The sequence below is a fragment of the Apis florea genome, unplaced genomic scaffold (assembly GCF_048593485.1).
Source record: "Apis florea isolate Af1SG1 unplaced genomic scaffold, ASM4859348v1 contig_2293_pilon, whole genome shotgun sequence".
Taxonomy (NCBI): domain Eukaryota; kingdom Metazoa; phylum Arthropoda; class Insecta; order Hymenoptera; family Apidae; genus Apis; species Apis florea.
The window spans coordinates 2,020,957-2,048,841 of record NW_028256554.1 but is presented as its reverse complement, the minus strand read 5'-3'; the positions used below and the strand labels follow the sequence as shown (position 1 = coordinate 2,048,841).

Below are 27,885 nucleotides of genomic sequence, written 5' to 3'. Positions count from 1 at the left end.
GTTGTTCGTTTGTCGTTGGATTGGGCGGGGGAAGGTTGCCGCGGGCTCGAAAACGAACGCTTAAAAATGTAATAGCGAGGAGCCCCGGAATCGTCGGACGCGAAAACGACGACGCCGGGCCTCTTTATTTTCCCCCATTATTCAAATATAAATGTAAATGTTGATACAAACGGATAGGTAAATGGAAAGAGAGAATTCAATTGTTCGACACCGACAGCGAGCCGACAGCAGGGAGGCGCTCCGCCCGAAATTAGTTTATAAGGAAGCGAGCGAGCGGCGCGACGGGGGTAAAAAATACGCGAGGATGGAGGGAGGGACGGAGGAGGAGGAGGGTCGGCAGGGATGCCTTGGCCGCTCCTCCCGGCTATTCGAATTTCCCAACGCGTTCATCAACGCGGCCGAGCGTTGAGTATCTCTTGTTGTTCTCGTTCCTCTCCCCGTTCGATTCGAAAGACACGAGAAACACGAATTCCACGAGATTCTTCTTGGGAGGGAGGGGAGTCTCGGCAATATCGGGTTATTCTCGCGTTACTCTCCTCTCCTCTCCTCTCCTCTTCCCCCTTCCCTCCCCTCCCCCTCAACTGCATTGTTCTCGCCCTTCGGCCCGTGCCATTGTGCCGTCGTGATCGGCGGTTGGGGTTGCACCATCGATGCAGGGTGCATACACGCTGATAGCTCGTAATGCCATCTCTAATTCCATGCAGGAGCCGATTTGATTTCGGCATTAAGATAAAGCGAGGACTCTCCCCTCCCCTCTAGCCCCGACTCATCGCCCCGATCCCTTCGATATCCCGCGCCCCCCTCCCTCCACCCTCGCTCTCGAAATAACACGAGGGACGAACGAATCCGAAGTTGAAACGCGATATCGATGCAATAATAACCGCGTTACCGCTTAACCCCATCGGGACTTGCGTGCCGCGATACACGCGCGGCCCTGTTTCGATGGGAGCCGGAGATAATTCTCGTACTCGACGAGAAGAAGCGCGGCTTTCGTTTCGTTTCGTTCGTCCTCGGGGATGGACGAGAAGGGGATGGACGAGCGGCGAAATCTGGTCCGATCGAGAAAAGGAAGAGAAGGAAGGAAGAGGAGAGGTAGAGGGAGTGCGCGCTCGAAGCGGAACGCGTCTCGTCGCGTCGATCCGCTTGGTCGGCGAGGCGAGTGACGAAGCGTTTCGCTAATCCTGCTCGATCGCGTGCCACGAGAGGGCGCGAAAACGCTTGGCTCGAAGCGCCAACCTCCTCTTCCGCTTGGCCGACGAGGACGACCAAGCAAGACGACCGCTACGACGACGCGTTTACCCCTCTCCCCTCTCCCCTCCCCTGCTCGATCCTGGGGAGACCGGTTCCTTCGCCCAACTTCTCTTTTTCTCCGCCAATTTTTCGAGCAATTTCGAGCAAACGGAGGGAGACTCGTCGTGGGAGACGATCGTTGGATAGCGTCGTCCTCGGCTCGATCGTCACGTCGGCGATGCGGTGGGTATCGGTGCCGCGACCGCAGAGGTATCGAAGCGCGGTACGGCACGGGTCAACCGCAAACCGACAACTCCGTCCACGCGCTCCCTCCCTCCCCCTCCTCGGTTGCGGCTCCTTGGATCGGTCGAGGCACACCCTCGCGCGCGTACATCGTACGCACCCGCTCGGTTCGGACGGGGGTTGGATGGGTGGTGAATCGAAGGCGATACGCGAGGGTAAGACGCGTAGCTCGGTAATTCGGCCGATTCGGTTCGGGATCTGTGGAGCGGGCGAGGGGGGAGGGGCAACCGGTTTACGCAGGGCGAAATTCGTTGGGCCGTTGCGGCGTTCAGGGCGGAAGCGGGCGCGGCAGGTGCAACCGGGTAATTGCAAACGTTTGATATTTAATTATAATTTAGCGGCGCGGCGCGGTGGTGCGGGGCTGTCCTCGACGAGTAACCCTCGTCGTCTCTCGGCTTCGATGGGATCTCGAGATCCTCTTGGAAACAAAATAATTCCCTAATTATTCTTGCCGCGGCGGCTGGGCCACGGCAACGCTCGCGTTGAGTTACGGCCCCGGCTTAATCACGATATTAATTAGCCCTCGTCGCGGAACGACAACGCCGTGTCCGAACTTGCCTCGAACTTGTCCTCGTAGGAGCGCGGTTTTGGAAATCGACCGCCGATCGACCCGGTGGTCCCAACAACGTGGTTTCCGCGATTACGAGAGAAATTCCTTCCATTCAAAACGTACGGAAGAAGTACGTTTCGATATCTCGTATATCGCGCGACTTTGCTCTTATTATTTCTCGATTTGGACGCGTTAGAGCTCGTGAGAACTCGAACGATTGAACGAAGGAAACGCGCGTTCGATCGTAAAAAAAAAGGGATGCCGCGGAAAATATTGAAACGGCCGAGGCAAAAGCTTATCCTAAACTAAACACCTCTCTTCTCTCTTCTCTTCCACTTCAGCTTCAACCACGCGAAGTTCGAATGTCCGGCATTCGAACGAGGGGGGGAGGGACTTTCCCGACCGAAAGTTTCCACCAACGCACCTCTCTCTTCCTCTTTCTCTTCCTCTTCTTCTTCTTCTTCTTCTTCTTCTTGGATAATCCGAGGTCCAAATTGGCAGGATTACTCGTAGCGAGGACCGGGCCACGTTCTCGAGATTGGCGGGATTACGCGGGTGTAACGCGCGTCGTGCACGCGCAAATACAGGTATTATCGAGGCGGTATTACGGTGCGTATCTCGCGGCAAGGAACGCGGATTGCGAACGAGGAGGAGGAGGAGGAGGAGGAGGAGAATGGAGATTCGAAAGTATCGCGTGCCATCGGTGTAATAAACTTCGCTCGATACATTTCGAGGGTCCCGAAAATTGAAACCGGCGCGAACGGGCGAGGCGCGAACAGCCACGGGAAAAAATATATAGCCCTACGATTACGGGAGGAGGAGGAGGAGGAGGAGGAGGAGGAGGAGGAGGAGGAGGCCTCGAGACATCTGCCTGGAGGAAGCGCGCCTCGTACACGGATTAATCGTGTACGATCGCGCATCTGCTCGACGCTCTCCTTCGCTCGTCGATAGCTCGCGATCGATCACGATCCGCGATGGTCAGGTGTCGCCACGATTTGCCTAATTTTCTCACCCTTCCCCCTCCTCCATTAGACATCGCGAAAGTGTAGATAAATAAATAAAGCACGACGGGCGTCCCCAACGCCGAAATTAAAATTAGCCCCGGAGGAGGAGGAGGAGGAGATCGGGAGGGGAAAGTACGCGAAACGAAATATTATGCAAAGCCGCGAGCAATAAAAATAACGTATTGCGAGCGAGAGAAGCATAAGTTTTAATCCAATATTACCGAGATAAGTCTCCCCCCCCCCCCTCCATTCTCGAACAGAGAAAGATTTCTTTTGTGCGTAACGCACCCCAACTTTACGTCGTGGTTATTAGAAAATGCTCTCTCTCGATGCTGGCTCATCGCGCGAGGGGAGAGTTTCTCCTTCTCCTTCCTTCTCCTTAATAGCGGCTCGTAAAGAGATCGCCGGGAATGCTACGCGTTGTTAACGTTGCCAATTTGCTTACGTTACCGTTATTATTACTATTATTATTATTATTATTACGCGGGGAACGCGCTCGTTTCTTTTCTTTCCGATATTCTTCTATTCGATATTCTTCCCTCGCGACGAAACACCACCTTCTTTATCCGAATCGCATACTCGAACGTAGCGTACGATTTCATACGAGCCGTGAAGGCGAACCGCGTTCCTACTACACTTCCTATTACACTTCCTATTTCACTCTCAGCAAAATATCAAGTGGAAGAAACGTTAATTCAAACGTTACGATCCATCGAGCAACTTTTGACAGCTGTTCTTATTACTCTATTTCACGCAACTCTCTCTCTCTCTCTCTCTCTCTCCGAATTGTACGCGCGTCTGTATATATATACGTGTATACACACACATTCTTTGATTCTTTGTTTCTCGGTCGAGGAACGAGAACCGAGCGTGAAAAGGAATAATATGGAGGGTGGTTGGAGGGAGAGAAAGAGAGAGAGAGAGAGAGGCAGAAGGGAGGGAGCGCGCGAGGGAGAAAGACGGAATGCGCATCGCACAGACCCTCGCACTCGTTCTTTTCCACTCCGGGCGCGAAATCGGACAAATCCAATCTGACTGACGGGATTGCCGCGATCCACGGAGGAAGGGAGTTGAATTGTGCGTGCGGGGAGGATGGAAAGGAAATAACAGAGAGAGAGAGAGAGAGAGGGAGGGAGGGAGAAACGCTCGTCGTCCTCTCTCGCTCGATCGAGCCCTCGTAAAAATTTATAATTTGGAAAATGCTAGCCCGAATTTCACAACCCGAGCGATCGAGCTTTATAAAGCGAGAAATCGAAAAGAAGACCGAGCACGCGAGAGAGAGAGAGAGAGAGGAAAAATGAAGGAGTGTCTCGGAACAACGACGTCGACGATACGAAAGATAACGTCGAAAGACTTTTGACGAAAATTGAAGTCGTTGTTATGACGGGAATTGGCCGCGACGAAGCTTTACGGGAGGGACGCGTCGACTCTCGTCGACTTTTGGAAAAAGATTTCGGGGGACAAGACTTCGGTGTGCTGTGCGTGCGTGTTCATGCACACAGAGACGAACGATGACGGTCGGCAATGGGCGGAAAAGCGGGGAAAGGACGTAAAAAGCGAAACTGACAATTAGAAGCGGAGCCACGGACGCTCGTATTATATTATTCGTTGTATCGTTTTACGACTTCACGTTCGTTGCGAGCCGCGCCGCGGTTAAGCGGTTTATAGTTTTTTTAATTGCCAAAGGGTGGTTCCGCGTCGCAGTACACCCGTCTACACCGCGGAGGAAATCTGGATTATTCGGAGGGGAGACGCGTTGAGACGCGTCTATAAATCGCGCGTGGATGCGTCACGAAACAACGCGTCGAAACGAGACGCGAGGTTACTTCGAATTAGCGGCCGTATTAACGGCAAGGTTGACGCTTCGACCCTCCCCACGCTAATCGTAAAACGACGCGACGCGATCCATCCGCCTATCTTTCCACGGATCTTTCTTTCTCCGGCACACGGCCCTCGGTTATCGCTTGGTTACACGCTTAAAATTCCCCGAGTGCTTATATCCTGCCGGTATACGAGGGGAGGAGGAGAAGTGCTCGATATCGGATCAATGCGGATGTTTCGAATCTGAGAGACGTCTTTTTCCTTCGTTGGCGGAGAGAGACGCGCTTGCAAAGAAAGAAAGGAAGGCGAAGAACGACGCGATCCGTTTCTCGCGGCGGGTTCCCGCGCGTTTTCGGGGAGGAGCGATGTTTGGACGGCGCAGAACGGTAGCAGGATGCGATAACGCTGCGTTGGCTGGCGTCGTAATTCAAAGATAGCGTTCCCCGTTGTGTTTAACGAGCAACAGTGGCTCCTTTGTCGAGGCGTGGCGAATTCCATGCCGCCGTGGAACGGCGCGGAACGGCGGAGAAGAAAAATCCGGAAGCGTGGATTAGAAAAGGTGGGATCGGTCGTTTCCGATCGCCGAGCTTAACCCAGATGCGAGAACGAGCGAGGACATCGCATGGCGCGCCGTTTAATCCCGGGATGCCGAACACGAGAGAGCGTATCGCCGGCCCCGAGCGATAGATTTGGCCAGTGCGCGAAAACGGGGTTGCAACCCTCCGCTCGAGAGTGCACCCTATCCCTCGCCGGCCCATTAATAATATACCCATATTGGACACAATTCACCTTGAAATTAACCGGCAGCCGATTGGTAAGCCCGGCCAAATTGACTTCGAAATTGACAATTTATAGTCGCTCCATTCCGCTCTCTTCTCTCTCTCTCTCTCTCTCTCTCTCTCTCCCCCCCTCCGTCGAAATATAACTTTTTCTTGACTCGAGTCAATCGTCATCCTCGACTCGACGACAATCTCGACGTAAACGAAACGCTCGATCGAAAGGACGAGTTCTTAAACGCGTAGAGAGAGAGAGAGAGAGAGAGAGAGAGAGAGAGTTGGCTTCGTCTCGTCCGTAGAATTGGAACTCTTTGTTGGAGCGTAGCACTCCTTTCAGCCTCGAAGAGATGGAATTCTTTTTTACGTTGCAACGATGATTAAGGCGGGTTCGGGAATGATCGGATCGAAGCGTAGCAGCTGGCGCGATCATCGCGAATCCTATACACGCGATACTCGGCCGGATACGCGAAACTCGTACGTGTTCTGATCTGATCGATCCTGATACGCGAATTCGATCGAGATATCGTAAATCGTAGGCGTATCCCTTTTTAACCGGCCCTCCAAAATTCGAACAAGTAAAATTACCCTTGTTCGCGATCCGTCGATTCGAAATTGGCGCTCGTATCGACCAACTTGATCCCGAACCGATAGAAAAACCATTCCAAGATGAGTTTGTCACGCTTCTTCATCACTTTGAATATACGCTTCTATTCTGTCGTTTCGAGCGTTCAATTAATCGTCGATTCGATTGATTGCCAAATGCAAAAATGCGCGTCCAAAGTGCGTCCAATTCCTTCGATTTCGATTCGATCGGTCTCGAGCACCGATAATCTTCCGTCCATCGCTACGTTCAATTTAGAATTTCCACGATCACGCGAGCAGAGAAATCCTCGATCGATATCCTCGACGATCCGTTGGCCACGATCGACTTACACGCCCCTTGCACCCGCCCCCCGCCCCGCCCCTCCCCTCGAAATCGTGAGGACAAAGAGTTCGTTTCGACAAACACCTTTCTAGATATCCGGTTTGATTCGTTTCTTCGATTTGCATTTCGCGCGCGGCACCTGCCCACCGCATTAAAAGAAGATCGGCCTCGACGATCGCGACGATCTTCGCGGGCAGTAGGCCTTTTAATAAATTTCCCAAATGCGGAGCGTTAAATGTCGAAGGGCGGGGGGGGAGGGGGAGGGAGAAGAGATAAGGGACGCGAGCCGCGATCACCGCGAAACTTTTCTTATTTCGCCGGCGAAAGAGCGAACCGCGCGCAAACAAGCGCGTATTATACGGGGTCTAAGCGTCGAGCGAGAGAGCGTTCTTGTTTTCGGTGTAACCCGAAGCTAAGCGGTTTAAGAGATCAACGCCGTATAAACCGGCCGTCTGAGAATCGTCTGGAGATCTCGTGCGTGAGAGGGCAAGGATGGGGAGGAGGGCGAGGAGGGGGAGGGGGAGTAGTGGGAGGGCGCCAGGGAAACGAGAGAAGAAGAAGAGGAGGAGGAGGAGGAAGAAGAAGAAGAAGAAGAACGGAGAGATGGAGAGAGCACTCCACCGAAACGATAGAGGGACGAGGGAGGTGAAGCTCCAGAATCCGGAGGATGAGGAAGAGACTCACTCTCTCTCTCTCTCTCTCTCTCTCTCTATGGTGAGAGAGATGAGAAAAAGAAAGGCAGAAAGAGAGGGGGGGAGAGAGAGAGAGAGAGAGAGAGAACAGCCAGAAAGACGGGATGAAAAATTAGATTTACAAATCTGTCCTGACTACTATGAGATTGCTCGCTTACCGGGGCAGAGATCCTCAACTCGAATATTTCTTTACTCGCGCGTAAAAAAAAAAGTACGAACTTGTTAAGGAGCTTCGATCTTTCCATTTTCTTCGCCATCTCGAGATTTTCGTCCCGATACTGCGATAATCCTCTCCCCCTCTCTCGACGTCGCGCTCTTATCGCGCTGGCTGGACGTAGAAAAAAAAAAAAAAAAAAAAAAAAAAAAAGGAAAAAAATTTGCGTTCGCGTCGAGATCGTCCGGAAATTGAATTGCGATCCGAAAGTTGCGCGATTCCGCGAAAGTTGACAAGGAAAAGGAGAAAGGGACGTCGGTCGAATCGAGCACCACTGGAATGAACGCCGCCGCTATATCGGGAACATAGATACAGGGAAGAGGAGAGGATCCTCCCGGGTTTACGGTAACAACGCGAGATCTCAGACAACGCGTTTTCCCCGAAGCGAGCGAAAGGAGCGGCGCGTATGCACGTGTCACGGTCCTACCGTCTATCTGTGCGGATATATGGAAGCGCCTCTCCGGCGCCTGCCTATGAAAAATGAACGCGGTCGTCCGCTCGTTCGTCTCGCTTCGCGTTGAAACAACGTTCCGCAACAACAACAGCTTTTTCACGCCGATTCGCGACACGTCCGTTCTCCCGAGGATCCGTTGGGGCAGGGAACGGAGGGAAGAAGGGCTTGGGAGAGATCGAGCGGAGAATAATCGAGCGTTTTCGAGACGCGATAAGTTACGCAAATGCAGGCCTGTTTGGCCCGTTTCGTCGCGTACTTTTATCTTCCCCTCCGCTAGGTTTATCGCGGCAACGTCACTACTTATTAGCCGGTGGTATCTCGTGGCTGCGAGAGCTCGCTCGCTCGCGACCACGCTTGTCCCGCACTGATCTCCACGCGGGAGGAAGGTGAGTTTGATCGGGCCGTGGTCGGCCGAGAACCAGTTTCTCGAAACGTAACCGCCGCCGCGTTCCAGATATAGAGAGAGAGACACTACTAATCGACACTTGTAGCGACCAGCGTTTCCTCTCTCTTCGATCGCGAGGCCGAGAAGGAGGTGTTTCCTTCGAGTCGAGCAGCCGGAGCCAAGATTCGTCGATTCTTTTTTTTTTTTTTTTTTCTCGCGAGAAAATACGCGAAAAAATTCCGATTCCGATCGGAAAAAAAAGAAAGAAAGAAAGAATGTAAGAACGTAAGAACGAAGAAATGAAGAAAGAAAGAAAGAAAGGAAGGAAAGAAGGAAGGAAGGAAGGAAGGAAGGAAGGGTGTTTTCTCGCGCGAACTTGCAACTTGTTTGAAGTTCATCGCTTGCGACGAAAGTCGCAAGCCCTCGATCGGGGTAAAGCGTTACCTCGATGACAGGTGTCTCTAACCACAGTAACTCTCTACCACTGTGCAGCTCCAGGCCAGGAAGACCACCGAAGAGAGCTTCAGTCGGTTTGAGCCTCGCAGCCAGCCACTTGGCCGCGGCTACGACCGGTCACCACCCCCAGCATTCGCTCAAGAAGCACAGAATGGACAACGGGGATTACTACGAGAACGGGCATTTGGGTAAGTGTATCCAACCTTTCTCTCTCTCTCTCTTTCTCTTCTTCTTCTTCTTCTTCTTCTTCTTCTTCTTCCACGTTCGTCCTTTTGTCCACCTCGGTGTAACAGAGAGACCGTCATCGTCAACGCTCGATCGATTCCGGTTACGAGCGCGCGAACGACTTTTCAGCCATTCGCGGCCTCTCCCCCCTTCCTCCCTCTCCCACCCGAGACGACGTTCGTATTTCACGCCGCGTTCCTCGTTCACTCGTTCCTTTCTCTCGATAACCAACGCCACACGTTTTATATGGAGACGACGAGGATTTCGCGACAACGTTGTTTCACGATCTTGTCGGGTTGACCGTTCCACACGGCTGTGAACAACGCGCGACACGGCTGAGACACAACATCGCGGCTCGCGTCGGACAGGATCACGTCGCGTGGCAAAATTTCTGCGTGGAATAAAAATAAATCCGATCGAAACGGTGTGAACGGTTTCACGGTCGATATTAAAATTGGAACTTTTCTTTCGATTTCGTGAGATATTCCAACTTTTTATCGATTTCGAACGTGACGCGGGGAGGGGGGAGGGGGGAGGGGGAGAAATTTGTCCGATCGGAACTTTGTCGTTCACACGACAGATTCGTATATAAATCGTCGGGTATCGTCGAGTCGAAATTGGCACGATGATGAAAAGACGTCGGAATCGGCGGAGTGCATAGGTGAACCCTCTGTTTGCTCGCGTAGATAGCCCTGGTACCAGGGGCACGCACTTGATTACCGCCATCCGTATACGCGCCATGGTGACCCTACCGATCAATTAATTACGGGAATCAAACACACTTGGAGTGAGCAAATTAACTGCAGCAACTGCACACAGGTCGTGTTGCGGTCTGTGCTAGCGGTTCCCGACGCCGATATTCCACACATTCCTCCTCCTTCCATCTCTAAATCTTCTTAATTCGCCGACGTTTGCGTTGCCAAATAAATTCCAAACAACAACGAGAGAAAAGAAAAAGAAAGAAGCGGGAAGAAATTTTTCCAAAAAAATTCCACGAAATGGAAATTCCTTTTCCATCCTTTTCCATCTGTGCTTCTCGAAACCTGTGAACTCGATTCGCGCAAAGAGTCACTCGGGGAGGGAGGATGGTGGAACGAGCGGGCGCGCGTCTACGATCGCCGTTTTCGGAAATTTGGTTAAGCAAATAATCGCGAATACCGCCGCCCGTTCAATTTTACGGGCAAATACGTTTGACGGTGGAACGTTAATGAATTAATGGCACGCGGACGGGGCGTGAGCGCGGATCGCAACAGCTCGACGATTGCAGCTCGACGGGGTAAACGTTGAAACGGCTAGCAATTAATTACGAGCCCGCGGTAATTGTATAATTGTTTTACGATTGGATCCCCTTTCCGGCTACGATTGATCGCGCCGCGTTTCCTTTCTCCGCTCCGCCAGGATGCCCCCGCCTCGCCGGCGGAGGAGCTCGCTCGTTTTACTCGCCACGCAACCAACCTCGTAAAATGGGGATCGTAAACATTGGAGTGTCGTGTGTGTATGTGTGTCTGTGTGTGTGTGTGTGTGTATATATTCGTCGCGCGTCCTTTTAATCTCTCCACACCACCGTGGAAAAGATTCTCTCTCTCTCTCTTTATTCCTCTCTCCTTTTCGAGGAAATACTTGGCGCTTTTTTCCCCCCCTCTCCCTCCCACCCCCTCTCGTAAAAGGAAGGGGATTGCGTTCGTCACGGGTTGGCAAAAGTTACGCGCGCGCGTGTGTGCGTGTACGTGGTTTAATCGTCGTGGGTAATAAACGAAGGGGGTTATCGAGGACGCGATCGAACACCCAGAAGCACGCGTTTCGCGCCGAGGATTATCTTCCATCCCTTGCGATATCAATTTACAAAGTGGCGAGAGAAAGAGAGAGAGAGAGAGAGAGAGAGAGAGAGAGAGAGAGAGAGAGAGAGAGAGAGAGAGAGAGAGAGAGACTCTCGCGATATCCGTTCCTCTCGATCGCGACGTAATAAGACGAATAAGAAGGAGAGGAAAGGGGGTACAAGAACGGGGATAAAGAAGCGAAAGGGGAGATAGAGAGAGAGAGAGAGAGAGAGAGCGGCGTGGCTCGCTCTACAGGGGATTTTTTTCAATTTGAACCGGTAGGCGAGCGCCACTTGCCATAACGCAATTAATAAACTCAACGAGCGAGATCCGATCCCGATAACGGCGGCATAACATCCATTCGGGACGTGGCTGGCACAATGGCCGGCACAATGGCCGTGTATATACGTGGATCGAAGGTTGGCTCTCGGTACAGGCAGCGGCCGATCGCATCTATGTTGTCTCTACAAAATTAAAACCCATGAGAAAAATAAATAGCTCGAAGGGGTGAGCCCTTGCTGGGTTGGAGGAAGAGATGGAGAGAGAGAGAGAGAGAGAGAGAGAGAGAGCGCGGGGGGGTTGTTGTTGGCTCGGCTTAGGTTAACGACGCCGCGGTGCTCCTCTCTCGTGCGCCGCGTTCTTTTCCCGATGGAAAATCGAGCCAACCCTCGACCAACCGGCCTTCTGCTCGAATCCTCGCGAGTTCTCTCTCTCTCTCTCTCTCTCTTTCTCCCTCCCCCCCTCCACCGCATTCGGTCCGATCGTTTTTCGATCAAACTATTCCCGGAGCTGGAACTATTAGGCTACGCTACGCGTAATAAACTAATGACTATCGGCTAACGTCGACCCGTTCTCGACGTGCGCGTTTTCGGCCTCCCCCCGTAATTATTTAATGCATCGATTACCGAAATAGCATTAATCAAATTGGCCGGCCGGTTATTTATATTATATGACCTAATGCACGCCGGAATCGTGTATTAATGCGCAAACTAAGTAAATTATCCAAGCACTCCTCCCCCTCCTCCTCCCCCTTCCTTCTCCCTGTTCACGCGCGAATTTTCCTTTCTTCCTTCCTTCCTTCCTTCCTTCGAGGGAATCCTCGAGAGCGCAGCGGGTTTGCTTTCGTTTCGCGGATCCATGCGGCGAAATCTAAGTTTCAACGACGCTGCATCGTCGAGCTAAAGTAAAGAGCATCGATTGAACCGTTTGCCGGTCGTAGGTCGGTCAGCGCGGCTCTCTATGAAAGCGGTATCTACGAAACCCGGTTAATAGGGGGTCGATATCGCGCCATATCGACCGTTCCCTTTTACTTTTACGAGACGAACACTCTCTCTCTCTCTCTGTCTCTCTTTCTCTCGAGATCGAAAATACGAATCCGTGCAAAGCGAGTACAGTTCGAAGGACGAGTCCGTTTCTTCTCTCGACAGTGGTCGAGGTGGTCGAAAGGGGTCGAAGGAGAAGGGGGGAGAGACGGAGGACGAGAACACGGGTTGGCGTGGAATTTTCAGGCTGCGGTCGGAAATTCGGGGGAGGGGCGGCAAAACCGAGTTTGGACGGCGAAAGTGAAATAATCCTCGCGATTAAACCGGGATAATAATAATAATAATCGTGGTGGAATAGAACGGTCGAGGTTAACCCGCGGATAAGGAGGGGGATAGGAACGTACGAATATGTACGCCGGATCGCGCGCATGGAAGGCGGGAGAGTGGAGGGACGAAACGGGCCGTGGTATGAATTAAAACCCGTTCGTTGGTGGAACATCGTGGCGCGTCGCCGTAAATCAGGCGGGGCCCGGAATTTTCGCGTTTCGCCCGGTTTTTTCGCTCGTCGCACGCTGCCCGCTGATGAAGACGTTAAGGGGCGACGCGGGAGAAAAAAGTGGTAGGCTCGCGCTGCAGGGAGTTGCGACGATCCGTGTTCGCCGATCTATTCGCGTTAATAAATCGGAATGTGCGAGCGGTCACGGGCTCGCACGCATAAAGGATCTCGCACGAGGCTCGAAACCTCGCGGTTCTACCGCGACTTGATTATCGCCCTCCCGTTTAATCGCTCGTTTCATTTGCCACACGCTCTCGCCCGATCGAGATTCACGAGATGCCCCGTCTACGTTGACGGACGTTGTCCGTCGACAATCCGCTCACATTGAAATATCCGCGTCGAATGTAGCGATTCGAGGGAAATCCTCGACACTCGTATCTCTCTCTTTTTCTTTTTATCCGTGAATCTGGCCACGCAACGAACGAACACGATCGAACGAGAGAGAGAGAGAGAGAGATTGGGGGAAAAGACGGAGGCAGTTGGCGAGAAGCGGGGGGGAAGATGATTCGTAGGCTTTTTAGAGAGAAGTGGCGGCAATTTCCTGCGGTTAAAACCGAGGTTAATTGGTTCAAAAATCTGTACTAATTTGCCGGCCATTCCGGGCGCTCGCGGGAGGGTGGGGGCAGGTCGGTGCTCGCCGCCCCGGCAGCGGGGCGATGGTGGTAGTCAACAATTTACTCGTTAGCGGCCGGCAAGTGCCGCGCCGCTCAATTAACTCGCGAATCAACGAGCGGCCCGCTTTGTCCTCGAGCGAGCCGGCATAGCGGCTCTCCACCGCTCTCTCCAGCCGTTCGTTTCGGTATTTTTATAATTTGCGCGGGGGCCCTGGTGACCAACAAACCGGCGGAAGTGCGCGGAAACAACGGGCGCCTCCGCCTCCCCCGCCCCCCTCCCCGACAACGTGTCGAACGGGGGGGGGGGTGGAGGGAAGAGAGAGAGAGAGAGAGAGAGAGCGCGAACGAAACACGCGGGAGTGAAACGAGACCAGGGAGTGTGGAGTAACGCGAAAAAAAAAGCGCGAGGGAAATGAAAACCGACACCACGGATCGTGGCTTGTTTTCCGCCGGTGAAACCAACCCCCTCGACACGGGGTAAATGTCTACTTTGGAGGGCAGGCGGGCCGGTTGCTCGTTTACACGGGCACATGTCAAAGGTCCTGGTTACGCGTGTACCCACGCAAACGAGCCGCGGTTTTTTGCCGCGCTATTTATTTTCTTTTCATTTCCGTTCTCGTTCCGGGCTGAAAAGGGCTGCGGCGGTGGCGTGCTCTCGCCACCGCCACGAGCGTGTTGGCCTCGCAACCGGGACAACGGGGATTGCCTTTAAATCGCCTCTCCCCCTCCCCTCCCTCCCACGACACTCGATATTCGTGCGGTGTGTACAAAACCCGACAACGCGCTCCTCTCCTCGTTCCTAAGCGATACTTAACCGCGCGCGATGAAATCGGAAACGTTACGGGGAGGAAGGAAAAGCGTGTAAAACGCGGGTTTCGATTCGATTCGAGCGGAAAACGATCGTTTCGTGCGAATTGGACGAGAGCGTTCCTAGCTCGGGGTATAATACAAATCCCGGTAGGCATTGCGCGATAAAGGAAAACCGGTATCGAGCATCGTCTCCCTTTCGCTCGTTCTCTCTCTCTCTCTCTCTCCCTCTCTCGCCCCCGGCCCCGTTCAACCGTGCTACAGGCAGGTTTACCTTCGGCGAGTGCACAAAAGTGGCCCGGTCCCGGCTTCTGGGGCCCAGCCAGTCGGAAGATATTAATAACAAAATATGATATAATGGGAGCATCCCCGGCGAAATACAATACAATGTTTATACAGAGGATTAACCGATGTTACGAGCACACGTGAAAAAAGTATCGGAGTGTTGCGAGGTTGGCTGACGGGCAGATGGTTGGCCCTCGATCCTCGGGTTTTGATTAGGCCGCGGGGAAGATTTACCTTCGAGATTAGACGTTCGGATTTTTCGAACCAGGCATTCTCTCGTTCCCGATTCCAGACAAGAACTACATACACACACACACACACACACACACACACACACATATATTTTTCGTTTTGAAAATGATAATCGCATGTATGGATGGATGGATGGATGGATGGATGGTCGATCGGTCGGGAATCGAGAGGAAAGGAAACAAAGTCGAAAACAACAACGAGTCGTGGAAGGTTTGCAGAGAAGGTTTGCTAGGAAGGCGGCGCCACTGCGTTCCGTGCGAGATCGGGGCGAAAAAAGATTGGCGAGAATCGGACCGGCGGCGTCGAATTGGCGCGATAAAATCGAACAACAGCGTGGCGATGGAGATTTCGTGCGTATCATCATCATTTCGAGAATAAAATATGCGGTCCCGGTCTCAGTTTCGGGAGGAGTTGCGTGCCAAAGTCGCAGGGCGAAATTCGAAATCCGCGCCGCCGGCTATATACGATCGGCCGCGTACATGCCTCGGAATAGATAATTTCGCGGGGAATGGATGGCGCGATCGTGTCTAATTTTATAAATTCGCGGTGCCGGCCAATCCCGCTGGTGGGACGAAACGATACATATTCTTTCTTCGTCGCTCGATCGAGGGGGAATCGCGTCGAATCGAGGACGATGGAGAAAAGCAAAAACGGGGAAAAAGGGGGATTTTTCGAGGATGGACAGAAGGAAGGAAAAAGGAGAAGGAAACTGAAGTGATACACGAGCGTGATGACGTTGTCGAACGAGGACGGAACGAGCAAGAAGGGAGCGCGAAACGAGAAAAAGAAGAAAAAAAAAAAAGGAAAAAAAAAGAAAAGAGAAGTGAAACGAAACGAAAAGGGAGGCGGATGGGGACGAAGATGCGAGACAAGCGACTACAAACCACGAGGAGTGTAAATAATACTAAGGCTGATTGTGGGCGTGGCTGACAGAACTCTAAAAACCTTCGACTATATATCAAAAGGTTTACTGCCCTCGGATGTTGCTCGTATCCGAGAAGAGTCTGGAAGAACAAATATCGGGACTGCTCTTTCGCGAGGAGGAGACGCGTGGTTAGGCCAGCCGTATGGGTTCGAAGCAACCGGGTCGGGGTTTCGAACACAGGAAACCCTCTTATCGCGGTCACTACGCGAGAATGATCGACCGTATCTTATACCTTTTCACCCGCCTTCCGTAAGGTAGCTACACGTCTCAATATTCTCTTCTCCCTCTCCCTCCCCATCCTTCCTTCCATCTCTTTCCTGCCACGCGATCCTCTTCCTCCTCCTCCTCCTCCTTTTCCTCCCTCTGCTCCGTTTCTCGATCTCGACCGAATCTTGGATCGCTTCCCCTTCCCTTCCCCCGAATCTTGGAATGTAAATCATCGAAACGAAGGAGGAAACGAAACGCGGCTGACTCGCGGCCAGTCTCGAGGAGGAGACGACGACGACGACGACGACAGCTACGTCTCAATACGGGAGGGCGAGCTCGATTAAGAAGAATGGGTGTGGTGAAAGAGGAAAGCGAGGAAAGAAGAGCAGAAGCGGGAGAAAGAAAGAGGAGGAGCGAGGAGGAGGAGGAGGAGAAGAAGGCGATATACATAGCGATGGCATCCACTCGCTCTCTCTCTCTCTCTCTCTCTCTCTCTTCCCTCGGTCGTTTCCAGACTGGACGCAGGGAGCTACCTCGATGGCTGCCCGCCTGCCTGCCTGCCTGCCTGTCTGCTCGCCTGCCCGCTCGCTCGCCTGCTAGCCCGGCTTCTCTCCTCGATTACTTGAAAAACCGGATTCCTCCTGCGCGAAACTGTGTTTCCCGTCTCCCGTGTTTATATACCAATACCACCGAGTCGGGTGGAACAATGTTGGATGCGATGCACGTGCACGACGGAGCCCCGGCTAACGGGGCCCATCCCGTTTCTCCCTGCGTACTCGCCGAGAAGTTCCGTCTCCCGATCCCAGCCCAATCGCGGAGGAAAACACGAACGGTGGCGAGAAGGACGTGGGGGGGAAAGGGCGGCGTGGAAGGTACTTAAAGGGCCACGATGTCATCGGCCGTAGCCGGAGGGTCGGTGTTCGAGGGTTAAATCCGAGGGTTTTCAGGGAGTCGGTGTCGAGGGTAAACACACACACACATATGTATAAATATATATATATATATATACATATATATATACATATATATAAGCGCAAATAAGAAGCGTTACCGTAGACGGTGGCCAGGAGCATCGAGAGCGGAGAGAAGAAGAAGAAGAAGAAGAAGAAGAAGAAGATTTCGGTCGATTTCTTGGCCGTTTGGTAAGAACAACGAGGGGAGCGGCGGGGGTGGCCGAGGATCCGCGGACAAAGGGCAAATTTTCCGAATAATTTCACGAATACCTCGTCTCGGGTGGTGGTCGTTGGAGCGGAGAAAGTGGCGGGCCCGTCGGCGTGCACGCCGAGAAAAAGACTACAAAGGAGGAAGAAAAACTGGCCGCATACGCCGCTTTCACGTACCAAACAGGCGGATATCGAATTGGAGATATTCGAGGATCTCCAGGGGAGAGGCGATTCCCCGGAGTAGAAGGAAGAAGAAGAAGAAGAAATTGGTGGAAGATGGGAGAGAGAGAGAGAGAGAGAGAGAGCGTACACGGCCGTGATCGCGACGCATAACGAATTCCACCTGTGCGCGGGACGGACGGCTCCTCGCCCTTCTTCCATTCATCCGCGGAGGGCCGCCGCTCCTCCAACGAGGAACAGACGTGACGAGGTCGCGGCCGAGAGAGGGATACCGCCGCTCGTTTAACTCGCCAATTTATTCTCGCGTTTTGTAATTAACACCAGAAAAGAAGTAGCTTAGTCGGTGACTCCCTCCTCCGCCCTCCTTTCGTTCTCCCAGTCCGACTGCTGATTTCGCTTCTCTCCGCCTCCGCCGCCACACGAACAACGTTGTACAGCGTTACATCGCGCACGGAACGAAAACACGAGGCGCGTTATTGCAAGCGTTATTGCGAAGCGGCGCGCAAAGAGTAGGGATTGGAAACGTGTGGTGGATGAGAAACCACCGTGCGGTTGAAAGGAGCGAAGGGGGATGAACGAGGATGAAAAAGCGAGATCCGCAGATAGACGTAGTAGGAGAGAAGGAGAGAGGATAGGAAGGAAGGAAGGAAGGAGGGAGAAAGAAAGAGAGAGAGAAGGCGAAGAAAGGGAGAGAAAAGGCGAACGAGAAGAAGAAAAAGGAGGAGGAGGAGGAGGATGATGGAGGCCTCTCCTCCGCATGCCACTGCAGTCAGCCCAGACAGAAAGCGGTCTGTATAATTATGGGTTGTCACCTCATCAGCCGCGAGAGGGGCAAAGAGGTGGCGGTATACGTCCGCGCGCGGTCTCGCTGGGGTGGGAAGTTATAGGAGCGCGGTCTTTAGCTCAAATTGTGTTTTATCGTCCCCCTCGCGTTCCGCTCTGCCCGCGATCCGATCGGAGATCCTCGGCTCTTGCTTTCTTTCTTTCTTTCTTTTTCCAATTCTCCGTTCCAACCATCCACGCGATGGAAGAAGAACGAACGTTGCGAATGAACGACGACGAGGTTTCGAATTTTCGAAAAGACTCGACGCGAGTATCGAGTTTTCAGGATTTTACAAGGTTTCGAAACGTCTTCATTGGTCGGTATATATATATATATATATATATATACGCGACCGGTAAATATCCGTTGTCGGGGTTATAAAATCGGGGAACGTGCGTTTTAACGGTGATCCACCGGTGATCGGAACGTGCCAAGCTGTTCTCTCTCTCTCTCGCTCCCTTCTTTTCACGATCCTTTTCACCCCCGTACCCTTTTTTTCTCGCTCTCCGCCCGCTAGTATCCTACAGCTAGCATTCTCCTCTCTCCGTCTCAGTTCCCCCTCCGTGGGTTTTTTCTCTCGGTCACGTCGGTGCACACACGTAGCAATCTAGGAAAGGCGGGCGGGTTGGGGAGGGGAAAGGAAAGAAGGGTACCGCGCGAGAAGGTACCGAGGCTAAGTGGAGAGTTTAGAGGGATTTCATTAAATCATATGGATTGGGGATAATGTATGTTATCGAGCGGAGCGTTCAAATCGCGCTCTATAAGTTGTAATAAGTCCAATTTTAGGGCCGGTCATGGGCCGGGGTCCCACAGTGGTTGTCAAACGATCCACGGCGTGGTCCCGTGGCGGGTCGCGGGCCGTGCCGGGATTCGCGGGATCGACAGTCACTGTCCAGCCAACCCGCCACTTACTCGTCAAACGGCCAGCCGGTCCGCCGAAATCACTGCCATTTAGATAATTTGTAATGAATAGGCACCGCTCATTTTCTACCCCTTCCACCATCGACCCATTCTTCTCCTCCTCCTCCTTCTCTTTCTCTCGCCCTCACCTTTAGTTGCACCCTATATACATATACACACACGTGTATATATTATATACATATATTGCCCTCCTTTCGACCTCTCTCATGCAATAGCATCATCTTCGACGTCGTCCACTCGCACTCGGGTGGAACGATATCGGGGGGAGGGAGTGGAGGGGGGCCTGTTGGACGATCCGTCAATAACGATTTCGCGTCGATTCGAATGCAAAGTATCCGTATCTTCGTCGTTGATCCCGTCCCCTCCCTTCCCTTGACGAAGATATACGGCCTGTTTCGAAACTGCGTTGGGAAAATCCTCTCGGCAAATACGCGTATTTGCGGAGAGGACATCGATCAAGCCCGTCTATTTGCGGGGTGTGTCGTCCCCCGAAACTAACGCGGCTCGCTGGTTTTCCGGTTTCAGATGTGCCGAGGATGGAGAAGTCGCCGCTGCTGGCGAACGGGTACAACCACCCGCCCACGCACCTCAGTCACATGCAATTCATGCAACTGGGCGGACATCCGGGCGCAGGACACACGGCCATCCTGTCGCCGGCCAGTCTGCCGCATCATCTGCAGGCGCAGGCACAGGCGCGGGCCGAGCAGGGGCTCAAGGTGAACCCGAACATGTCCAACATGGAGGCGCTGGCGAGGTAAGACGGGGAGGGGCGTCGAGATTTTCGCGCGTAGAGACGGGAAATCATCTCATCGACGATAGAGCTCGCGTTTGTTCCGTAGTTGTTGTTGCGTAGTCGCGAGGAAAGGGGCGGCGAGGCCAAAAGAATACAACTTTAAGAGGATTTGAAGAGACGGCGAAGCCGTGGAAATCCGAGGGGTCTCGACACCGCTTGATCTTTTCTTCCCTCTCTCTCGCCTTCCACTTCGCCTCTCGATGGCGGAATCCAAGTCCGTTTCCTTGGCTGACTCGCGTTCCTTCTAGGTCGTTTACTCGGCTCGCGTTACGATCTCTCTCTCTCTCTCTCTCTCTCTCCTCCCCCGCCTCCTTCGCTCTTCTTCTTCACCCCTTCGCGCTACGAATCGATCACCATCTCGATCTCTGGGAGGGGAGGAGAGTTTCGATCCGAACCGACGAAATTCCCTCCCCCCCCCCCTTTTCCGACCTACATGTTCTCGTACACTCGTTCGTACTTCGTTCCTCCCTTCGAGAGGCCAAGAGAAGAGATCGAACGAGAGGGGCGAGGGATAAATCCTCGAGACGTTGCGGTCCCGAGACGTATATCGCGGATTTGACGCGGGGCCAGGGAGAAACGAAGACGCGTGAGTAGTCGAAGGAAATCCCCCCCTCCCCTCTTGGTTGATCCAAGCATTTGTTAACGCGTTTCTAACGGAATGCCACACGGCGTACGTTACGTTTATCCTCCTCCGTGGATCTCCGGTTTCCAGCCACGGGACTTTCGAGGATTCGCGCAACTGTAATTAACCTCCGTCGATTCGTCCGTTGTTCGCTCGTCCATCCGTTCGATTCGTCTCTCGTGTCCTTCCGAGGCTGTACCGTATACGCCCGTGTATAACGACGCGACGAAGGCGGCGCCGCACGTTTCGCATTATGATTTCAGCGCTTTGCTTTTAATTAAAATGCAAATCTATCGTGGCAGAGGAGCGAGAGAGATCGGGAGGTAAGACGGATTACGTCTGGGGGCGGCACGACAAACACCGGAATATGATTAATTCAACGCAACCCCATCCCGACCCGTCAGCGCACCGTTTGCCCTCCATCGCCACCCTCCGATTCAACCCTTGCCGCGACCATCTCTACCTACTCGTTTCTCGGTTTCGCTCTCTCTCTCTCTCTCTCTCTCTCGCGCGCGCGCGCGACCGGAACTCGCTCCACGACCGTCATTTTCCACCGATCAATTTTTCCCTCCTATATTTCCTATCCTGTATTCGTCCGTCGTCGTCGTGGAAATCGTTCTTTCCAAAAAAAAAAAAAAGGGAATCGGCCGATATCGCTCCTCCTTCCATCGACTCCTCGGGTAGGTAAATTAGCGACGAGACTCTCGACTCTCGGTGGGGGAGGGGAGGGGACCGACGACGTCTTTTTTAATCAACGACTTCAAAGCGCGCGTTTCGTTTCGTTTCGAGCACGCGATCGAATCAAAGGACAAACGGAAAGAACGAGACGGGCACGACGGGACGGGGCACGAGGCGAAGACGCTCTTAATCAACTCTGCGGATCCACTTTCCTTCCAGGATATCCCGTGGCAGGCTTATAATTAACCGATTCGCTTATCAACCTCTCCCTCTCCTCCTTTTCTCCCTCCCTCCCTCCCTCCTCCCTCCCCGCCGGGATTCGCGGCCCCGAAAAAGGAAGGGAAGAGAGAGAGAGAGAGAGAGAGAGAGAAACACGTTCTCTCTCCTCCCCCCCCTCCCCTTCGACCGTATTCTTCGGATTCATTCGTTTTCTCACCGTCGTATCTCAAGTGTCGCTTTTTTTTATGATCCACAGGTCCGGGACGGTTTGGGAAAACTGCCGTGCTGCCTACGAAGATATTGTGAAACATCTCGAAAGGTAGGAGGAATAATTTGAATCCGTACTCGACTGAACGGGCAGGGGGAGGGGGGAAGAAAGAGAAAGAAGGAGATAAAATGGGGGGGAGGAAGGGGAGGGAAGGAAGGGAGAACAGAGAGATGGGAGGATGGCGAGGAAAAACGATTCGGCCGCGAGACGTAGGCGGTGGAACACGCGACCGACCGTTTCGCGTCCGATAAATCAGCATTACCTTTGGCATCGAGTTTCCGGCCGCGCGACAGGTTGAGTCCAGCCGTGACGCTGTAATGCCCGCATGATTTGTACGGTGCGCGGCCGGCGTCCGCACCCTCCTTCCGCACCGTCCTCAAATCCGTCGTCCACCAGCCCGTATGGGTCCCGCCGTCACCGATACGACACCACCAACGTCCACCACCGACCACCAACCACCGACCACCACCACCACCCCCTCTCTCTCTCTCTCTCTCTCTCCCCCTCTGTATCCGCGCATCGCCCATCAAGCGCCATCACCCATCGTCATCCGCCACCGAGGTTTCCCCGTGATCCTAACCACTTGTCACTTCACGGCACGCAGATCATCGTCGCGACGTGCCCGTCCATCATTCGGGGATTAAATCATTCGACTGCCTGTGCGAAATACTCGCGCCGCACGACAACGCAGCTTCCTTTTACACTGATCGGGGAGATTTCCGGTCGCGCGGGTCTCTCTCTCTCTCTCTCTCCCTCCCTCCCCTTTCCACTTCACGCTCCACAGTCGTTCCCTTCTCCATTCCTCGCGAGACGAGACATGGTATTTCTCCTTTTGTCTTCGTGATTGGAAGGGATATTTGCGGTGGTCGATCGAGAGGAAGGAAGGAAGGAAGGAAGGCAAGGTGCTGCGAGAAGCCCAGCTCCCCCTCCCCCTTAACACGGGGGGGGGAGGGGGGCGCGAAAATCGACACTTGACCGGCCGAAAACGTAATTTCCAATTCAAAGGCAATGACCATTGGCTCCTCGCTCCCTTCGTACGCGTCACCTCTCCCTCTCTCCCCGTTTCTCTCGTTCTATTTGCTTTCGCCGGCTCTCTCCCGGTCGGAGTCGACTTCGTCAACCGGACAAACGCGTATTGTGATTTCAGCCTTTGACCGGTAGCCGTTCGATGGATATCGCAGGGGGTGGCGGCAAATGGGTCGGTGCGGAGCGATATACACGGAGAGGGAAAGGGTGGGCGGCGGCGAATCGACGACGGGCACGACGACGATGGACCGGCTGGGAAGGGACGGACGGAGCGAGCACCGTGAATATTCATGCCGAGAACCCTAGACGAATTCGGACTTGTTGCGACTGACACTGATGTAAACCTTTGTTTATCCCGCGCCCTACCCTCCCTCGCCATCCCCCGCCGTGTATCCCTTTCGAGCTTCGCTACCTCGCCCATCCCAACCCGAGTATTTAACTGCGAGTTAAATTCTGATTAATCGTCGGTAGCGGGGTTATTAATTGTTTGTCCTTTTGATTTTAATAGCTCACGAGACTCACGCCCGGCCAGCGAAATCTCGTTCTCCCTGTCGGGTTCCACCCTTTTCCACCCTCTCCTCTCTCTCTCTCTCTCCCTCCCTCCCTCACCCTTCCGTCTTCTTTCTATCCGCGATCGGCTCGATCCACCGCGCCCCACGCTTCCGTTCTAATCCCGATGATTTGTCGCCGTTGATCCCGCCGTTGAGCCCGCGTCACCCGTTCGAAAACCCGAATTCCGCCGCGAAACTCGCCCGTTTGTCTTGTCCGCCGAGCCGCGCAATTAAATCTCATAAGCCGGAGAAGTCGAAGCCGGCCCTCGAAAAACTGGCCCTCGAACAGCAGCCGGACGAGAGAAGCCCCTCTTCTCCCTTGTATCCCTTGCACGCCGCTTTTTCCGTTTATCCTCCGTTTCCCGAGAAAAGCGTGAAGAGGGTGGAGAAGAATCGCGGATGGAAACGAGTGGATGGAACGTGGCGGTGGTGGTGGTGGTGTATCCCCGTCCCGCGCCCCCGTTGCGAGCTACGCCCGTAAACTAAGTAATATTAATGGTCCGCGCGCGGCCGATGGCGCAAGGTATCAATGCGTTAATGTCGGCTTCCTGCCTTTAAAACTTACCCCGTCATTCCGGGATAATTCTCGCGCATTGTCGCTCGCCACCCGCCCGTCCACCGCTTTTCCCTTATCGCCGGCCAACTTACCTCTCAAATTCTCCTCCTTTCTCCTCTTTCGCGCCCAATTCGCCGACAACATCCTCCCCCGCCTCGGAAAGATGTCATTAATTACGACGACGACGACGACGACGACGACGACGACGAGGTTCTATCGTCGGGGACATCTGCTGGAAAATAATATTCATAAAGTTGAGCCCCGACGTTACCAAGCCTCGTTTTCGATCCATCTTCGCGCGTATTCCATTTTACACCCCTCCCCTCCCTACCAGCGAGATATTCGATTCTGCTTATCTCTTGGGAGACGGGGGGAGAAGCTCTCGGAGAAGAAAAAAAAAAAAACGTCTTCTTAACGTTACGTTACGTTACGACGAAAACGTTGGCAACGATTAAAAATTATAAAAATTATAATTTCTCTTCTTCTCGAAAACGTAGCATCTTTCGATGTATCTGGATGGGCATATACGTGCAAGAAGGTGCGATCGTTTCTCATCGCAAGATCGCGTCGATTTTTCCGCTTTAAATAGACGAGAGAAGCGTTCGTCCCTTCTCCGTCCATCCCTCGATTCGCCGAGGGGGTAAGCGAGGAGAGATTGAAAAGAAGCGTTGAAGAACTCTCGAGATATCTCCCTACCCCTGGCGCAGTGGACCGTTTCGCGGAGCGGGGGACGACGAAACGGTTAATTCGATTCGACGATCGTTGGCCGCGATAGGCGAGGCTTCGCGCCGACCGACTATCAAGCGGCGGCGCGTTAATTGCGTTCAAACGAACTGTCAGCGCGCCGACACGCACGCGCGCGCATCCGTGCAAATACGCGCATTATGATTAATACCGTGACACGCGGCTCCAGGCGTCGGCTTGTCAGCGGCCCGCAATCAGGGGATACGCTAATTACGATCTCGCGCGTCTCGATCGTTCGCCTACGTTCCCTTCCTTCCGTACGTACACACACACACACACACACACACACACACACATATGTATATCCTTCTCGATATTTCGAGCACTCGGTTCGATCGAGAAAAGCGAAAGCGCGGGCCCGCCTTCTCGTCGTGACGGGACGACCAGGACCAGGCTAATGAAGTCGATAACGCGAAAATACCATAAGCATGGAATTTAAAAGTAAAGTAAAGTTATATTTAACTTGAGACTCGAAGGGAGAGCGAGAGAGGGGAGGAGAAGAGAGAATTAAAAACGAGAGAGAGAGAGAGAGGTGGTGTTCGATTCGATAGCCGGCCGAACATGTCAGAACGAAATTAGTAATAACAGGTTACTCGTCCGTGGATAGATCGCTCCGAGCATTAGTCACGCTCTTCCTTTTGTCTTCTTCCATTTTTCCCCTCTACACACACACACACACACACACACACACAGACGATAGATACATCGGTGATCGTTCCACCGATGATCCCTCCCCCCCCTCCCCTGCCCCCGCTCCGCGAATCAGCTCCGCAGGCGCTCCGCGGATAATAGCGCGCCCACGTGATTTAGAGATCCAGTTCACGATCCGGGTCCAGGATCCGATCCGAATCTAATCGTTCGTTATTCGTTCGTTACCCGTTCGTGGAACGAATCTCGATCCATCCGCTCGATTCCTTCCCCTCCCCCCGTTTCGCTCGGATCATCGGCGACATCGTACGACGCGTCAGTCGAGGAATCGGTCGGTACGAATCGGTTCCCCGAAACGAAGCACGGGGCTCGCTCGTGCCGAACGATGGACCTGATCCCGAAACACGGACCCCTCTTAACGACCCTCTTACGCAACAACGATACGGTCACGATCTCGGGGCCCTCGGGCTTTTCAACGACCCAATAAATTGCTCCTCCTCGCATCGTTTTCGCGCATCGATCCGGATGAATCATTCTCTCCTCTCTCTCTCTCTCTCTCTCTCTCTCTCTCTCTCTCTCTCGCGAGGAACGTAAGAGAGAATTGGAGTATCGTAACGAGTATCGACTCGCGACAAGGTGTGCCGTCCGAGAGATGGCTAAAGAAAGAAAGAAAGAAAGAAAGAAAGAAAGAAAGAAAGAGTCGTCACCACGTTTTCTCGCCAATCTTTCGGGACATTCGTTTTATTAACTCGACAACGAATTGCTCGCTCGCTCGTTTATTTACTTACTTACTTACTTACTTACTTACTTACTTATTTAGTTAACGGTGGCGCAATTTCGTTCACGGGAACAGCGATAATTATCGTTCGAACGATAATTAACGTCGCGCCGTTAACGACGTCGTCGCGGCGCTCTCTTTATTCTCTCTCTCTCCCTCCGTTTCGAAATTTTCTCCGTATTTTTACCACGAAGAGCAGACGGTTTCCGGGTCATTTACGCCGCGAACCACTCCCCCCGGCTCGCTTCGGGATTATTTCGATAGCCTTGTCGCGAGAATGGAGCGAAGAAATAACGAGGAGGAAGGCGGTCGCCGCCTCGGTTTACAAGGAGAGGGAGGAGGGGGGGGGCGTGAACTTTGTCGCCCGTTTCCTCGACGAGCGACGCGCGTTATTAGGCCGCGTAACGAGCGTGGACGTGTAAACTTTGCCCGCGACGAAACGCGATGATTAATTAAAAACATAATTAGTGGCCGGAGTTCGACCGATCGGTCGGATCCACCCACGGATCACCGATGTACCGTGAAATTGTCAACCGTCTCTCGTCTCCAACCATCTTTCTCCACCAGATCTGGTTATTATTTTCCCGGTGTTTCTACTCGGGAAGAGGCGGCGCTCGATGGATCTTCGTGGGAGTATCGAACGAGCTTCGTGACTAACGAGCTTCCTCTCCTCTCCTCTCCTCGTCTAATTTGCCTGCTCGATCGAATCGTCTCGTTTAGTCGAGTCGGGCCCGTTCCGGACACACGCGTTACTCTTTCTTTCTTTCTTTCTTTCTTTTTTCTTCCGTCTTCGTTTTTCGAAGAACGGATCGAATTCGAAGGCGGAAACAACAACCGAGATTCTAACAATAAAATATCTTTCTCCGTCGAGCTCCCCTCCTTAGCCTCCTTTATTTCCCGGCCACGGTTCCCACCACGTACCTTGGCGACGTCCGAGATATATTGTTATTAAACGGTCTCCCTTCGACGGTGCACTATATTACGTACGCTCGTACACGCACGCACCCATGGACGTATCCCGCACGCACCGCGTCTAGCCTTCCGCGCCTCCATTCGCTCTCTTATTTACGATCCTCCGTCATGCGAGTCAACTTCCGCCTCGCTCGAATTTTCTCGTCCGCGAGAATATTTCCAGAGATATCGAGGAAACGTGGAAGGAACGTGGAAAGAGAGAAAAAGAGAAGGGGGAGGGAGGGAGGGAGAGAAAGAGAGAGAGAGAGAGAGGGAAGAGAAGAGGCGACGGGGAGGTTAATTGAAAAGCAGCGGAAGGGTGTCATTAAATAAACCGCGGACGAACGTTCCTGCGGTTCCGCGGCGCTACCGTTCGCAGCCTCGGTTTCGCCGCCACTTTTGGTAATGAACTAATATTTGCAGTGTCCGTCCGGACGGCGGTTTCCACGCGGTATAATACGCAATACCGGCTTACCTTTTGCCTCCCCGCCCTCCTCGCTCTCTCTCTCTCTCTCTCTCTCTCTCGCTGCGGCGAGATTGGCCTTGGACAAATACGCGATCCCCTCGCGGGGATGGTCTGCGTGGTACACACGGTTGGGTTTAAAGGTTAGGGAACGATCGGAAATTCAATCGTCCCGCGGCAAGGAAGGAGGCCGCGCTCCGATTTATATCGCTCGGTAATCGGTCGACGAATCGGTCCCCGACGAATATTCGATAAATAATTCGGGCGGAGAGAGAGCGGAGGGAAAAAATTGGATGACAAACGAGGCGAAGGACGAAGGACGACGGCCACTCGAGAGGGAGGCGTTTGTCGTTTCCCTCGAATCGAATCGAATCGACGATCGAGAGGCGGCTAAACGACACTTGGATGCGAGTTCCGTTCCATCGTTGATCATCGGTCTATAAACTGTTTCTGACGTAGCGAGTTATGCGCGAAACTGGGCGGACGTGGAAAAAGCGTGGAGAAGAAGGGCATCGCGTCGTCGCCTATCCGCGACACGCGAGGAACGAATTTTCAAGAATTTAAATAATATCCTTTTATATTATCGGATCGGGAACGGGGGCGAAAGTAAGAGGGGGCGGCGGGAGGCGTAGGTTGACGCGGCGACCATCATAAATCCAGCGCGGCGGTGCCAGCCGGCTGAGAGAGAGAAAATCTACAATTCTAAAGCTTTCCATAAAACACTCGACAAAACGCTTCGCC

The 27,885-nt window shown here is 53.2% G+C and overlaps 1 protein-coding gene across 4 annotated transcripts in view; it reads left to right on the top strand.

Annotated features, from left to right (window-relative positions):
• The window catches only part of dac (dachshund family transcription factor), a 135,058-nt gene that overhangs the window by 43,494 nt on the left and 63,679 nt on the right, over positions 1–27,885 (top strand). For 3 of the 4 annotated variants that reach the window (XM_086904048.1, XM_086904047.1, XM_086904045.1), the window contains exons 2-4: positions 8,847–8,998; positions 19,373–19,601; positions 21,416–21,478. In XM_086904048.1, the coding sequence (XP_086760174.1) occupies positions 8,847–8,998; positions 19,373–19,601; positions 21,416–21,478 (444 nt within the window). The remainder of the gene's footprint in view (positions 1–8,846; positions 8,999–19,372; positions 19,602–21,415; positions 21,479–27,885) is intronic. The other variant, XM_086904046.1, reaches the window with a different exon arrangement.